The following is a 16061-nucleotide window of genomic DNA, read 5'->3' as shown; positions in this document are numbered from 1 at the left end:
GGTTTCGTAAACCCCGTAATAAGGTGGACTATAAAGGCGATTCTTGGGTATGTAACAAATTATGCGAGAGGGATGTGAGTGATGTAAATGGGATCTATCCTCCCATATGATGGGAGCGACATCAATATTCTTGATAGAGTTAGACCACGAAGTGCATGGCCATGCCCAAATGAGTCAACATTAGATGTTGAGCTCATTTGATCGAGTGAGTCTACTTGAAGTTCAAGATTTAGATTGATTAGAGGATGACACGGTCTATGCCTCATATTGATCAATCTAGATGTCTAGGATAGAAGGACAATGTCACATATTGTGAGGAGTCACAATTAGTAGTCACAAGGTGATGTTGGATCTTAACATTTCTTGTAACTTGGGTAGCAATGATGTATTGCTAGATGCCGCTCATTGCTTATGTTTCTAAAAGAGTTTAGAAACATTGCCAACGTTACAAGAACCTATTGGGTCACACACAACGACCACGTGGATGGAGATTAGGTTCATATGATAAACCAATTGGATTAGATTCATATGATGCACCAAAGATTGGATTCAAAATTAGACTTATTGAGTTAGACTCAATTAGATTCAAATGTTGAATGAGTCTAATTTAAATTTGATTCATTGGGTCAATTTATATTAATGAATTAGATTCATTAAATTAAAATTGACTTGAATCAAAGGTTGGATTTAACTCAACAAGGAAGAGAATTGGTCAAGTTTGACTTGACCAAATGGAAGTTGAAACATCAAGTTTGACTTGATGTCTTGCCACATCATCATGAAGGTTGACTCATCCTACTTGGCATGACCAACCTAGCCACATCATTAGCCACATCACCACCTCATAATGGTATGCCACCTCATTGGAGGTTACACATCCAATTGGTTTTAATGTGGCCGGCCACATTAATGAGGGGCTTTATGGTGTGGCCGGCCACACATTAGATGGTGTGGAGGTTTTTGTTTTGGGTATTGATGTGGTGTCATTATTCTTTCTTCTTCCTTGGGTTCCCCTCTCCTCTTGAGTGGCTGTGGTCGTGGCTATCATGGTGAGGAGAAGATGTTGAGTTGTTTCCAAGAGCACAAGGGAAAGTGAAGGTCACAAAGGAGGGTACTAAAGGAGTGTATGTGATTCTCTCTTCTATTTCTCTCTTTTCTCCTTTTTGTTCCCATCCGAGAGCTCTAGAAAAGTGCTAGCACACTTGGGGCTCTCTTCTCCATCTTTGAGTGGTAGAAGACCACTCCTTGTTCGTGTGGATATCACTAGAGGAGTGTCTACATTGACACTCTCGAGATCCAACGCTTCCTTGGACGAGCGGGACTAAACGAAGGGCACGCATCGAAGGTAAAATGGTTTTTCCTTTGTAGATCTACTGTAGATCGTAGTATAAAACTCGTATTTGTGTTTTCGAAATTTTTCTTTGCACGGATCTACGGCTTTGGGTGATTCGGGGTTTCCGCGACGCGAAAAGCGATTTTCGCGGCCCGAAAAACCCAACACTATGATACCTAGAAACAGAAGTGAACCTAGCCATGCTCTTCAACCTAAATCACTTTGCCAACGAGCTATGAGTGAAAACTGAGCCTATCCCACAGGACCCAAACAATTAACCCATTATAAGGCCTGTTAAGCAGGGTTTCATAGACCTAAAACCCATTCAACAAAAATAAAAAATAAAAAATAAAAATAAAAAAAATGCATATTTGTTAATCAGTGGAAGACAATTCCACACAGAAACTCCTAGGCTTCAAGCAACATTATGTGCGCTCCTAAGTCATTAAACAAACTGCACAAAAACCATAGGGATCAAAATTGCAATATATATTTTAATGGCATGAAACACCATGTAAAAATTTGATGAAATAGGGGTTACCCAGGGAATCAGAAAGAATTTGAGTCATCCTTGAATTTTCAAATGGTATAGACTCTTTCTTTGTAGTCAATGAATTCAAAACATCACCCAACCTAATCAGTATACAAAGGAAAAAGATATTTGAGAATAAAAAAATATCATGAATCAGCATTCTTCAAAATTGTAACTAACAACAAAACGTAAGAGCAACATGCATTTCAAACTTACGCAGAAAGTGACTTTGAAACATGTAAAAAGCTTGTTAAATGATCTCCTGTAGCATCTTTCACCATAAAGCATTCACTTCCAGGTAAATCAACAAGAGAGAGTTTGCTGTAAAGAGTTTCTCCAGTGACCCAATTGGAATAATGAATATGAATGGTAACAATCCTGGGAAAAAGATACAATGCATGTCTCAGATAAAAACATGAGAATTATATGCAGGCAAGTTTCGTGATTGACCATTTGATTGCAATTTAAATGACTATCCAATAAATGCAAAGAAGTATCGACGATCGAACAATCAAGAGAACTAGAAAGTTGACAAATTTTGTTTGAAATGAAATGCTACTGTGAGATTAACCAAAAAAAATATTTTCTCCAACCAAACTACAACATATAAGATCAGCATTTTCTTAGTTTAACAGCTAATCTAATTGAGTTTCATGAATGAAACTGGGATTACTCTCAACAATGTTTACCATATTTACTGAATCAGTTGGAAGTCTGATGCCAGCAACTACGCCATACAAGCTACAATCTTGAAGTTCAATATGTCCAGATACAACATAACGCAAATAAGAGAATCTTGGATATAATGAATGTTAATTCTTTAACAGATCGTCAACAAGTTTTTGTCGGAACTATTTGAGGTTGGCTCAATGGCAATTAAAATGACAATGCCACAAAATTGCAGGTGTAACTAGAAGAAGAGGACAATCCTTATGGGCTCAACTCATATATAACCTCCATCTTGAACGAGATATGTTCCATTATGAACAAAAAACAGAATCGGTGTTACCATCCAGCTTCTCAACAGTAAGAACTGAACCCTATGAAAAGATATCAAATTCTCTAACATTTCTATCCCCGCAAGGAAAGCTGCAAGTATTCAAGAAAGAGCTACCTCTAGCTGTCTGCTAGATGCTGTCATATCGACATTGTAAAGCATTTCTGAGAGCAGTGTTGCCTTCGGTGAGTGGTCTACTACCATGTGAGGGATCAGTAAAACTTGAGTCTTTGGTATAAATTGCAACAATCAAACCTCTTGATATGGCCAATGGAGAGAAAAAGACAAGTTAATTACAAGACAGGAGTGGCGTGTGTAGTTTTACTCAAGAAAGCAACAGGATAGGGTCGGCATGCAGCAGCCTCAGACTATATACTATCGACACAATTAAATATAATTTTTTAAGGTTGTGTCAGATTTTGCAGATGTTATGCTGATATGGACAAATATGAACCAAATTCAACAATAAACCCTAGCAACAATGCCAACCAGGAAACAGTTCTTGCAGAGTATAGACAAATATCAACCAGTTCCAAAACAAATCCAACTAAAACATACTGCTCATTTCTTCACAGATTCACAATTAATCCAGCCTATTTTTAGTGCATATAAAATTGCTCAACTGTGGATCTGCGACAACTATCTTAAAGAATCCTCATCCAAGACAGTGTTTATACATACAAATGTGACATGATGGCTTTTGAAGAATCTGTCCCTCGATTCTGCAGTGCAACTTTAAGTACTTTAGTAAATTCCAAAGGGTTGTCTACTTTCTCCTGCACTAGTTCCAAGGATGAATCTTGGTTGCTGAACTGATTGCTTGATGAGGTGCTTAAAGATTTTACCAGCAAATCTTGAACCTAGCACAATATAAAAAGTGAAAACAACAAGATAAATTAATCTCATTTGAGAAATACATGCATGCAGATTCTAGGAACTGGAAACATATGCTGTGCTTCCTTAGAAGGCTATATACAAGGAATGAGAGATATGGGCATAAAAATAAGGGGAGAAAGAGAAAGAACTTCCTTTTATGTTATCACCTCAATGAAAAAAGGCAGAAAAAATAAAAATCCCTAAAATACACTCAACTTCTATTGTACAGGCATGGCACTCACCCATCTCCATCCCTATCCTAAACATGGCCAAATACATGAATTGTTGTTGCTAACAATTTCTGCCTATCTTCCGCTATCTCCCTAACCACCCTCCACCATTGACCCAAGATTGTTGCTTGAATAGTGTCAAAACAGACAAAAATCATTCCCTGCACCCTCATGTTGTCAGATTTGCATGGCTCTTAACGTTATCGCTGGCAGAGGCCACAAATTCTGACTCGAGAGTCAAATGGCAAAGATGAGGATGCAAAGACACAAAAGGATGACGCCGAGACAGATGGCTGCATTGAGCAAGGGCACAAGGATCATAGGCACTAGAGGGGGCTTTCCATCCAAGTTGGGTTGTTTCTTTTTGAGAGAAAAATATCCCTAACTTTGTAGTTCTCACTTATCATCCTACGAAATAGTAAAGAATTGGCTTGCCTCTTTAGCTTCCCTCCTTGTTTCACGCGAGTTTAGTCTCACATGATGTGTTACGGGTTAATAAAGAAGATGCTTAGATGAATGAGCTACCATTGAGGGTTTAAGCATTTTGCTATAATGGTTAGGCATGACAAATTCATAGGTTAATTTTCTTATTCCAGTATGTTGTGACAATTGATATTAAAACAAAGTTAATTCAACACATGTTGAGGTGTTGGAAAAGGCTTCCTTATGGTGTAGTGACCATTGGACCTTGCAAGTTGATTAAGGATGATTCTCGAATCTCGACTATGAGTTAGAATTTTAAGTATCGTCAAGAATCTAAAGATATTAAGTGAGGATATCATGAACAGTTTAAAGTGTCGTGCCGAAACGGTCGAAACGGACAAAACGTCTCGTTCTGCTCGACGATCGGCACCGGCACGACCCCGGCACCAGACCCACGACAGGTGCGACGTGTTACGCGACCCCGTAGTCACAGCAGAGGGGTGTTGACCTTGCAACAGTAGCGGAGAGGTCGCATAACCCTTCCGCTGCCGTCGTGGAGGTATCGTGCGACCTTGTGGTCACTGTAGAGGGTCGCACGACCAACGTGGTCGCACTGAAGGAGTCATGCAATCCCCGAGGCCATGGCTGGTCACGCAACCCTATGACAACACCGAAGTCGTGCGGGCTCGCGAGTGGTGTCGGATTTCAGATTTTTTTTAATTAAACTTAGGTTAATTTTTTTAATCAACTCCTAGTTATGGTGGAGATAATCTAAAGATACTTTATTAAACCTTAATAAAATTATCTAATTAATTTTATATTTCATTTATTTTAATTTAAAAATTATAATAAAATTTTTATTTATTTATTTATCTATTTTCATATATTTTTCTTTTTTAAAAGATTATATTTTATCTTGTTTTTTTTTAAATATTTATGTTAAATATTTAGTTTTTAATTAATATATTTTATATTTAAAAATTTTGAAACTATATCGGCACGGTACGATACAACAACAACCAAGCATTTTCCCACTAGGTGGGGTCGGTGTATGAATCCTTTTAGGCCATTGAGCCCTATCTCCTATTATATTATCATCTATATTTAAATAAATTTTATCTTGTTTTATTGTTGCTAACCAAGTCTTTTTTTGTCGTCCTCTTCCTCGTTTGATATGCATGTTTATCATGGTTTCACATCGCCTAACTGGAGCATTTATTGGTCGTCTAAGTATATGTCCGTACCATCTTAAACGTGTCTCTCGGAGTTTGTCCTCAATAGATGCAACTCCGACTTTCTCTCTAATGCTCTCATTCCTTATTTTGTCCATCTTCGTATATCCACACATCCACCTTAACATCCTCATCTCTGCAACTCTCATCTTATGCTCATTTGTAACATTCACTCCATATAACATAGCAGTCTAATCATGGTTTTATAGAACTTACCTTTAAGTTTATGAGGTCTTTCTGATCACATAAAACACCGACGCCCTCCATTTCACCTATCCCGCCAGATATATATAAGACATCTCTCAATCCTCCATCATTTGTAAAATGATCCTAAATATTTAAATCTCTCGATTCCGCATAACTCGTCCTCTCCTATCTTAACAATTGTTTCATTACTTCTAATATTACTAAACTTAAATCCATATATTTCTTTAATCTACTAAGCTTAAAACCTTTCCCTTCTAGCGTTTCCTCCAAGATTCAAGCTTAGCATTTACTCCTTCACGTGTCTCATCTACAAAATAATATCATCTGAAACAAGCAAGTAAATCAGTGTCTTGAATTTCTTGTGATGAGTTCGTCCATAATTAGTGTAAAAGATAGGGACTTAGGGTGATCCTTGATGTAACCCTATCTTTATCGAAAATTGCCTGAAGTCTTTACTCCGGTCGTTACATCCTCATACATATCCTTAATTAGTTCAATATATACGCTAACACCTCTCTTTCTAAAATTCTCCAAATAATTTCTCTTGGGACTCTATCATATTTTTCTAAGTCAATGAATACCATGTGTAGATCTTATTTTTGCTCCCGATATTTTTCAATTAATTCTAAGGAGATGTATAGCTTCTATCGACCTTCAGGCATGAACCCAAATTGATTTTCCATCGTGGTCTCCTTCCTTAATCTTTTTCTATTACTTTTTCCCAAAGTTTCATAGTATGTCTCATTAGTTTAATACCCCTATAGTTTGCACAATTTTGTATGTCTCCCTTGTTCTTATATAAGGGAACTAGAGTACTTATCCTCCATTGATCAAGCATTCTTTTCGTTTTCAACATCATATTAAATAATTTTGTAAGTCATTCAATACCTTGTTTCCCTAAGCACTTCCATACCTCTATCGGAATATCATCTGGTCCAACGGCTTTTCCATTGTGCATCTCATTTAAAGTTTGTTTTACTTCTGAAGTTTGAATTCTACGATAAAAATTAAAATTTCTATGCTCATTTGACCTAATTAAATTACCTAAGTTAAGTTGGTCACCTAAACCTTCATTAAAAAGTTGATGAAAATACCTCTTCCACCGCTCTTTTATTTCTCCATCATTTACTAATACCCTATTACATTCATCTTTAATACATTTTATTTGGCTAAGATCTCTTGTTTTCCTTTCTCTCACTTTAGCTATTCTATAAATGTCTCTTTCCCCTTCTTTTGTATCCAATTTTTGATATAAGCGTTCAAAAGTTTCATTTTTTGCTTCACTCACTACTTTCTTAGCTTTTTTCTTGGCTATTGTATATTGTTTTTAAGTTTTCCTCGTTCTTACAAATATATAATTCCTTATAAGCTATTCGTTTTTCCTTCACTTTCTCTTGTACTTTCTCATTCCACCACCAAGATTCTTTACTTAGTGGTGCATGTCCTTTTGACTCACCGAGTACACTCTTAGTACACTCATCGGCACGGTACGATACAGTACTGAAATTGTATCATTCTGGTCCAGAACCGAAACCTCGGCACGGGTCGAAATTTTAAACCTTGATCATGAATCACCTCGATTTAGTCCAAAGAGAAAGTTGTTGGCTAATAAAGAAGCTTTATAAGCTTAGTTGAGTTAGCAGCTATTACCTTGCATTTATGTATTTTGGGTCATTAGTTGGGTTTGACAAGTTAATGGGTGAATCCTCTCATCTATTTAGGTTGTGACACCTTGTTTTATCCCATTCTCTCAAAGGAAACACATCTTAAGAGATAACTAGAAAGCAAATGAAAAGATTATAAACTGGAAGTCTGGTACAACCTGTTCATTATGAAGCTCAAAGACAGTAACATAGAAAGTATACTGAGATGATGAAGTGGTATCTGAATTAGACAGATCAAAAAGCTCCTCAAAGCTGCGAAGGTATAAACCACGTTCATGACTAGATCCTTCCTGAAAACAGGATCTGAATTAGAGAGCTATGAGTGCATACGAGCAATGACAAACAATTTATTCAACATAAAGAATATCCTTTCAAAGTAACAAGTCAATGATATCCTGCAATTACTATGGATACCTAGAATTTGAAAGTAAAGGACATAAAGGTAGCAAGAAAAATTAACACAAACCTGCTAAATAACAATTTTAAGCCCCATAAGGTAATGAAATATTGAATATTTGATATTAAGAGTAATAAAAAGAAAGAATATAAAATTTATGAAATGCCTCAATGGTTGGGTGATCATCAAGCATCCAATCCAAAATGTGTTGAGAACATCATTTTTACAATGCGTTCAAGTTTCCTTATGCAAGCACCATTTCCTTCAGTTAATTACTTTGATTATCCTCAACCTAAAAAGATACACGAACTAACTGTCACACCCACAATTAACAAGACATACAATTAAACCTCCATAGTGAAGAGCATTGTGATGATGGTTGGGAAGATTTGTAATTTTCCTATTTCTCCAAGACAAAAGTAAGGTTTCAGCTATGCATAATAGACTGACCATGCCATCCATTCTCAATATCAAATGAAGAATTTATAGTCGAGATTTATGAATCAATTGTTTCTTTCTTTGAGAATGCATATATTAATTGTTTGTTTCTTCTAAAAATCATAACTTCTCCAAAGAATAATTCAATGAATCCTCCAGTACATGCAATATGTATCAGTCCATAGAATGGCCAGTTTGCAAAACTATAGCAGGGCAAGAATCTGGGGAAGTAGAGAAACCAATGATATATAATGCACATAAAATCAGGACACGCTGGTATGCTGATTCCATTTCCACATAGCATGATTCACAATGTTGTTTCAGCTGTTGCTGACCAGCACAAATCAAAACATCTACAACTATATGTCAAAAATCTTTAGCATAATTTAGCAAGGAACATGGTTAACCCACCTAGCCTAACTTATTTTTGGCTTGAGACAACTAATGTTGATCAACATGGCAATACTTGATTGCTGAATCATAGCTTAACTTAAGTTTTTTATTTTAGAAAACTTAACTAGGGCACTATGGAACTTGAGAAGAAAAACTGAATGGAAACTCCAGCTTTAAGTGATTAAAAAACTTAGTAAATAATGATTGAATATAAGTATAGAAGGATTTGCAAAGAATGTATCAAAAAAAAATCATAGTTGATTAAGAAGCAATTTACTAACACATATACAACAACAACCAAGCCTTTTCCCACTAAGTGGGGTCGGCTGTATGAATCCTTTTACGCCATTGAGCTCTATCTCCTATTATATCATCATCTATATTTAAATAAATTTTATCTTGTTTTATTGTTGCTAACCAAGTCTTTTTTGGTCTTCCTCTTCCTCGTTTTATATGCATGTTTATCATAGTTTCACATCGCCTAACTGGAGCATTTATTGGTCGTCTAAGTACATGTCTGTACCATCTTAAACGTGTCTCTCTGAGTTTTTCCTCAATAGATGCAACTCCTACTTTCTCTCTAATGCTCTCATTTCTTATTTTGTCCATCCTCGTATGTCCACACATCCACCTTAACATCCTCATCTCTGCAACTCTCATCTTCTGCTCATGTGCTCGAGTCATAGCTCCATATAACATAGCAGGTCTAACTGCGATTTTATAAAACTTACCTTTAAGTTTAAGAGATACTTTACGGTCACATAAAACACTCGACGCACGCCTCCATTTCACCCATCCTGCTTGTATTCTATGTAAGACATCTCTCTCAATCCCTCCATCATTTTGCAAAAATGATCCTAAATAATTAAATCTCTCGGTTCCGGGCAACTCGTCCTCTTCTATCTCAACAATTGTTTCATTACTTCTAATATTGCTAAACTTAAATTCCATATATTCTGTCTTTAATCTATTAAGTTTAAAACCTTTCCCTTCTAGTGTTTCCCTCCAAGATTCTAATTTAGCATTTACTCCTTCGCGTGTCTCATCTACCAAAATAATATCATCTGCAAACAACATACTGTGTCTTGAATGTGCGCAATGAGTTCGTCCATAATTAATGTAAAAGATAGGGACTTAGAGATCCTCGATGTAACCCTATCTTTATTGGAAATCCTTCAGTTACTCTGAATTACTCTGGTCGTTACATCCTCATACATATCCTTAATTAGTTAATATATGCTACGCTAACACCTCTCTTTCTAAAATTCTCCATATAATTTCTCTTGGGACTCTATCATACGCCTTTTCTAAGTCAATGAATACCATGTGTAGATTGTTTTTGCTCTCGATATTTTTCAATTAATTGTCGAAGATGATAGCTTCTATTGTTGACCTTCCAGGCATAAACCCAAATTGATTTTCTATCACTGTGGTCTCCTTCCTTAATCTTTTTTCTATTACTTTTTCCCAAAGTTTCATAGTATGACTCATTAGTTTAATACCCCTATAGTTTGCACAATTTTGTATGTCTCCCTTGTTCTTATATAAGGGAACTAGAGTACTTATCCTCCATTGATAAGGCATTTTTTTCGTTTTCAATATCATGTTAAATAATTTTGTAAGTCATTCAATACCTTGTTTCCCTAAGCACTTCCATACCTCTATCGGAATATCATCTGGTCTAACGGCTTTTCCATTGTGCATCTCATTTAAAGTTTGTTTTACTTCTGAAGTTTAAATTCTACGATAAAAATTAAAATTTCTATGCTCATTTGACCTAATTAAATTATCTAAGTTAAATTGGTCACTTAAACTTTCATTAAAAAATTGATGAAAATACCTCTTCCACCACTCTTTTATTTCTCCGTCGTTTACTAATACCCTATTACATTCATCTTTAATATATTTTATTTGACTAAGATCTCTTATTTTCCTTTCTCTCACTTTAGCTATTCTATAAATGTCTCTTTCTCCTTCTTTTGAATCCAATTTTTGATATAACCGTTCAAAAGTTTCATTTTTTTGCTTCACTCACTACTTTCTTAGCTTCTTTCGTGGCTATTTGTATATTTTTTTAAGTTTTCCTCGTTCTTACAAATATATAATTCCTTATAAGCTATTCGTTTGTCCTTTACTTTCTCTTGTACTTTCTCATTCCACAACCAAGATTCTTTAGTTAGTGGTACATGCCCCTTTGACTCACCGAGTACACTCTTAGCTACTATTTTCAACTTTGATACCATCTTATCCCATGTTGTATTAGAGTCATCATATATTTCACCTAATGCTTGTACTTCTACTTATTCTTAAATATATTTTGCTTCCCATCCTTTAACTTCCACCACTTAATTCTAGGAATTATATATATTTTCTTTCTATTGATACTATGTTTGAGGCGTATATCCAACACTACTACCCTATGTTGGGTAGTTAAGCTTTCTCCAGGGATGACTTTGTAATCTTTACAAATCTTTTTATCCTTCTTCCTAATCATAAGAAAGTCAATTTGCGATTTATTAATCCCACTTTTGAATGTGACTAAGTGTTCTTCTCTTTTCTTAAAAAGAGTATTAGCTAATATAAGATCATATGCTATCGCAAAATCTAATATAGTTTTCCCTTCCTTATTCCTCATTCCAAACTCATAACTCTCATGTACTCTCTCATATTCCTCATTTTTCACTCCGGCATGCCCATTTAGATCACCTCCTATTAAAATCATTTCATTTGATGGAATATTTTGTAATATTTCATCGAAGTCCTCCCAAAATCTTGATTTGGTAGCTTCATCTAATCCTACTTGTGGTGCATAAACGCTAATTATATTCATAGTTTTTTTCGCCACTATTATCTTAAGGGCTATAATTCTATCCCCTTTTCTAACTACTCCTACAACTTCATCCTTTAACAAACTATCTACAATAATACCCACTCCATTTCTTGCTTTACTCTTTCCAGTGTACCATAACTTAAAACCCGAGTTCTCTATCATCTTTGCCTTCTCGCCTATCCATTTTGTCTCTTGTACACACAAAATACTAATTTTTCTCCTAATCATCATATCTACTACCTTCATTGATTTACCAGTGAGAGTTCCTATGTTCCATGTTCCAAATCTTAAATTATTAGTTTTCCTATCATATTTGTTCTTATCTAACCTATGGTGTGAGAACTCTTGCCTATTTAACACTACACCCAAGTTCTCATGGAGATGTAGCGGTCCTTGCTGAGACGTTACAGTCGGACCCTGTAACGCGAACTCTTGCATATTTATCACTACACCCGAGTTCTGGAGATGTAGCGGTCCTTGCCAAGACGTTACAGTCGGACCCTGCAACGCGTTCCTTCCGGGGAACAACCTAGCATTAGCACAATAGTTTAATGGATTCATTCATGAAATTTTGCCATAGTTTGACGCTGGCTGGCAACCTAACGCAACCCTCCTCCTTTATCCGGGCTTGGGACCGGCCATGACTGGTCATCATGGGCGGAGTTTTACTAACACATATACAAGAAGTCCAAATGGATGTCCACAAATGGTGGTTGGTGTCATAACAAATTCAATGCATACAACTACCGAAACTTCGAAGTGTATTAGTAGGAAACTAAAAGAGAGAAGTAATAAGATCAGGAGGATCCAATGAAAGGAGGAAACCATTGTGTGCGTCTTCCCAGAGCCGCTTTGGCCATATGCAAATATAGATACATTATATCCATCCAAAGCCGACTGTACAAACGGTTGAACATCGCAAAAGAATTCCCCTATAAATATGCATATAACAAGATAGTGATGAGAAGTCAGGTAAATGTTGTTCACATACATGGTAAAACAAGATGAACAAAGAATCGAAAATAGCATCTGAGAAGAAAAAAAGCAAGTGAAACCACAGTTCATACAACCAGTTGTTTATGCAGGTTCAAAAATGTGAACAATTAGAAGTTGGAGCCTGGTAAATGTATAGAATAGTAACATCATTTTACCTTGCCCAACATGAGGGCCATATACTCGATCAAATTCATAATCCTTCTTAGGATTGGCAAGAGAATCATCACTGATGTTTACTCGAACTATGAATTCATCTGGAAGCTCAATTATAGAAGGGCCTTCATCTTCGAAAGGTGGCCTTATACGACAGTATACTTTAATGCTTCCTGAAATAACAAAAACCTCAAAACATAAGAGGATTGCAACAAAAGATTGCCAAATCTAAAAACAACGAGCATACATTCAGTGGAAGTGATATCATGGATATTTTATATACCTTTGGCCATCAACAAATCATTGAAAACTTTTTTCTTTTCATTGATTAGAGGAATTATTCTAGCCTCACTTTCAAGAGCAGCTTGATCTGAAATAGAATACAAATTTCAAACAATGGGTCAAGTTAGCTGGATATGACATTTATTTCAAAATCATGCCAAGTGGAGTATTAAGAAATAGCCACATATTGTAACAAAGAAGCTATTTAGAAAGCAATATATAACACAGCTAATGATATGAGAATCCAACAGAAGTATCTAGATAATTAATAAAATTGACAACAGAATTATAATATTCAACAGAGGAAGGGCATAACAGGATATTACGGCAATAAAAGATTATTAGTTTAAAATACTTCTTCCACATTTTATTTGTTATATTGAGGCAAAAATAATAAGTTAACAGATGTAAATAAAATGAAATTGATTAAACAAGATATAAATAACTCAAAGGTAGAGAAATGATAGCTCATTGTCAAAAACAAAAGTGAAAAGTCACAGAATAGCTTCAACCAACCACCTATTCTACATTAACTAAGCATACTGTTAAATTTTTTTACATATGTAACTATCAGACTCAAGGATTCACTTTAACTGTTAACTTTCATGTTGTATAGTAATAGTTAGGAAAATGCTTAAACAAGATCCCTCCCTCCCCTGTGATAAAAAAAATCCAAACAAGACCATCAATTTTAAAATTCCCTATAAGGCCTCAATAGAACAAAATGGCCAAAATGCTCCTGGAACAGTGTTTTAAACAAAGTTTTGCTGCAGACAATTATGAACAAAAATGTTTTCGAGAGATAAAATCCGATATGTTTTTTATGGAACCTTGATAATGAGTTTCTACAGAGAGTACGTTGCTTCCATGTTCTTTGAACAAAAGGACCCTTACTGACTTTCTCCTAGTTTCTTCTTCATGCCATTCCTAGGTCATGCTTGCAAAATGCACTAGCATGTAGCATTCTCCAAAGAGGCACACATGGGATTATTCAACTGAGATAATAAGCTACTCTATGATGAGGTTTTTAAAAACAAACATCATGTACTCCCATCTAGAGGAAGCATGTATAGTAAACAACCATTCTAATCAAGAAATCAATTTATGGTTACAAGACCCTGCAAGAGAGGTAAACAATCAAACATACCATGAAAGAAAAAATGGCAAAAGGAAAAATAGATAACCTCGAACATGTAAGAAAACATCAGGTTTACATGTCCTACCTAATTTTCTAGCCCTGTCTGCAAGTACACCAAGGTAACGCGTAACTCGATCGAGTTTGGCATGAGAATATTCTTTAAGATCGGTGGCTTCCTGCTTCAGTTCCAAGTAGTAATCTCTTGTGTGCTAAGAAGCCAAATCGATAGCAATTATTAGCGGTGCACTGGATATAGTAAAAAAAAATGCATTAAATTAGGCAAAAAAAAATCAAACCAACATTCCTTCATCAAACAGGAGTAAATGATGGACTTTTTTAGAAGTGTCTGCGCAGATTAATCCCAAGATGAAGAGTCGACTCAAAGAGTTCGTCAGGTCGTTTTAACTACCAATTTGATGTGTCATGTGTTCAAAATTCTTAGCAAATCGTCTCCAAACTTAACCGTTTTCCTTTGTCGTCCCCAATACCAATAAGTTATCCATACAGTTTTCAAGATTTCAAGCAACAAACCAAACTCACAATCGAGTTTGCAACAAATGCTCAATCTCGTGGCTGCAGTTTATATATCATATGGCATAAAAATGATATCTTTACTGCAGGGAGGACGTGCGAGACCAACAGCTCGGGAACAAAATAGGAAGGTGAAGTAAGGTAAGGAAACATCTAATAAAACAGGGGCGGAGAAGCAAAATCAAACCTTGACCTGTTTCTCCAACTTCTGGAGCCGGACGGCGATCGGCTTCTTCGAGGAGTCCGGCCGGGGAGTCAGGGACGACTGCGAAACCGACAGCCGTGGCACCAATGGTGGGGAGCGCTGGTCCTCTGCCGACCTTTTCGGCTCGAACCCCGGCAAATCCCACGTCCACCGGTTCTTCGGCTCCGCCATTGCCGCCGCACTTCTTCCCTCGAATAAAAGCCAACCCGAACCCTAGATCGAAGCAGCGAAGACAAAGAAAAAATGCAGAGAGAGCAGAGTGAGCTAGGAAGGAGAGGAGAACCGGGGAAGTAAAAGAGGCCTATCTATATGTTCATCGCGGAAGCCATGAGATGATGAGGCGAGCAGCTGCGGCGGCCATTGCTTTTTTGATTGGCTCAGAAACGGGATCGAGTTAGGTCCGCGTCGAACTGGGTTTGGATTGAATCCCAAGCATTATTGTTTGGGAAGAGGCCATTTAGGAGGGAGTAGAGCTATCAAAAATAAGGAAGGATAATTTCTAATTTCCTTTGTAACTCGATTTGGGATGCAAAGAAAGGAAAGGAGAGTTAAAAAATTTATATTTCAATTTAATTTTTTTTTTATTATATTAATTTTAAAATTTATTGTTTTAGATATTTTTTTACGATGCGATAAAAAATCTCACTCTGTCGATGTCAATATCGACTTTAATGTTGACGCAAACTTTGATGTCGACATCGATACCAACTTCGACGTCGATGCTGACTCCGACACCGACTTTGACGTTAACGTCGATGTCAATTTTGACGTCAACATTAACATCAACATCGATGTCAACTTTAACAAATGAAATACAATTACTTGAATACGTAAATCTTTAATAAAAGTGAGCATAATTTCATAACTTTATATAATTAACCTTTGTTATCCTGACTTTCCTCCCAAATACAATAATAATATTGCATTAATGAACTTTTCCTCCTTCCCTTTCTCCCTCCCTCTCTCCTAAATAAGAAAAATATAAATATTTTATTTTCCTTACTTTTTCCTTCACCTTCGCTCATCTCATTCAAACATAGATTTAGGGTTCAAAAAGGAGCGAACTCCCCTGGCTGGTATCCGCCATTAATGGGGAGAAAGGATGAGACCAGGATGGTAAATCCGAGATTCGATTTCGAATTAGTTCATAATTGGAAATCTGTTGGAATACAAGAAAGAAAAGTGGTTTGGTTTAAATTTTAAT

The 16061-nt window shown here is 36.1% G+C and overlaps 1 protein-coding gene across 2 annotated transcripts in view; it reads right to left on the bottom strand.

Annotated features, from left to right (window-relative positions):
* LOC122056567 (kinesin-like protein KIN-14L) overlaps positions 1–15297 on the bottom strand; it is a 34685-nt gene extending 19388 nt beyond the window's left edge. The window contains exons 1-9 of one of the 2 annotated variants that reach the window (XM_042618574.1): positions 14840–15297; positions 14207–14330; positions 12985–13071; positions 12704–12874; positions 12378–12484; positions 7653–7784; positions 3544–3722; positions 2082–2243; positions 1875–1966 (exon numbers count right to left, since the gene is read on the bottom strand). In XM_042618574.1, coding sequence (XP_042474508.1) covers positions 1875–1966; positions 2082–2243; positions 3544–3722; positions 7653–7784; positions 12378–12484; positions 12704–12874; positions 12985–13071; positions 14207–14330; positions 14840–15028 — 1243 coding nt within the window. In that variant the 5' untranslated portion in view covers positions 15029–15297. Of the gene's footprint in view, positions 1–1874; positions 1967–2081; positions 2244–3543; positions 3723–7652; positions 7785–12377; positions 12485–12703; positions 12875–12984; positions 13072–14206; positions 14331–14839 lie in introns of those variants that run through there. The other variant, XM_042618575.1, reaches the window with a different exon arrangement.
* Positions 15298–16061: the final 764 nt, after the last annotated feature.

The sequence above is a fragment of the Zingiber officinale genome, chromosome 3B (assembly GCF_018446385.1).
Source record: "Zingiber officinale cultivar Zhangliang chromosome 3B, Zo_v1.1, whole genome shotgun sequence".
Taxonomy (NCBI): domain Eukaryota; kingdom Viridiplantae; phylum Streptophyta; class Magnoliopsida; order Zingiberales; family Zingiberaceae; genus Zingiber; species Zingiber officinale.
The sequence above is the reverse complement of the archived record's forward strand: the minus strand, read 5'-3'. Positions and strand labels throughout refer to the sequence as shown.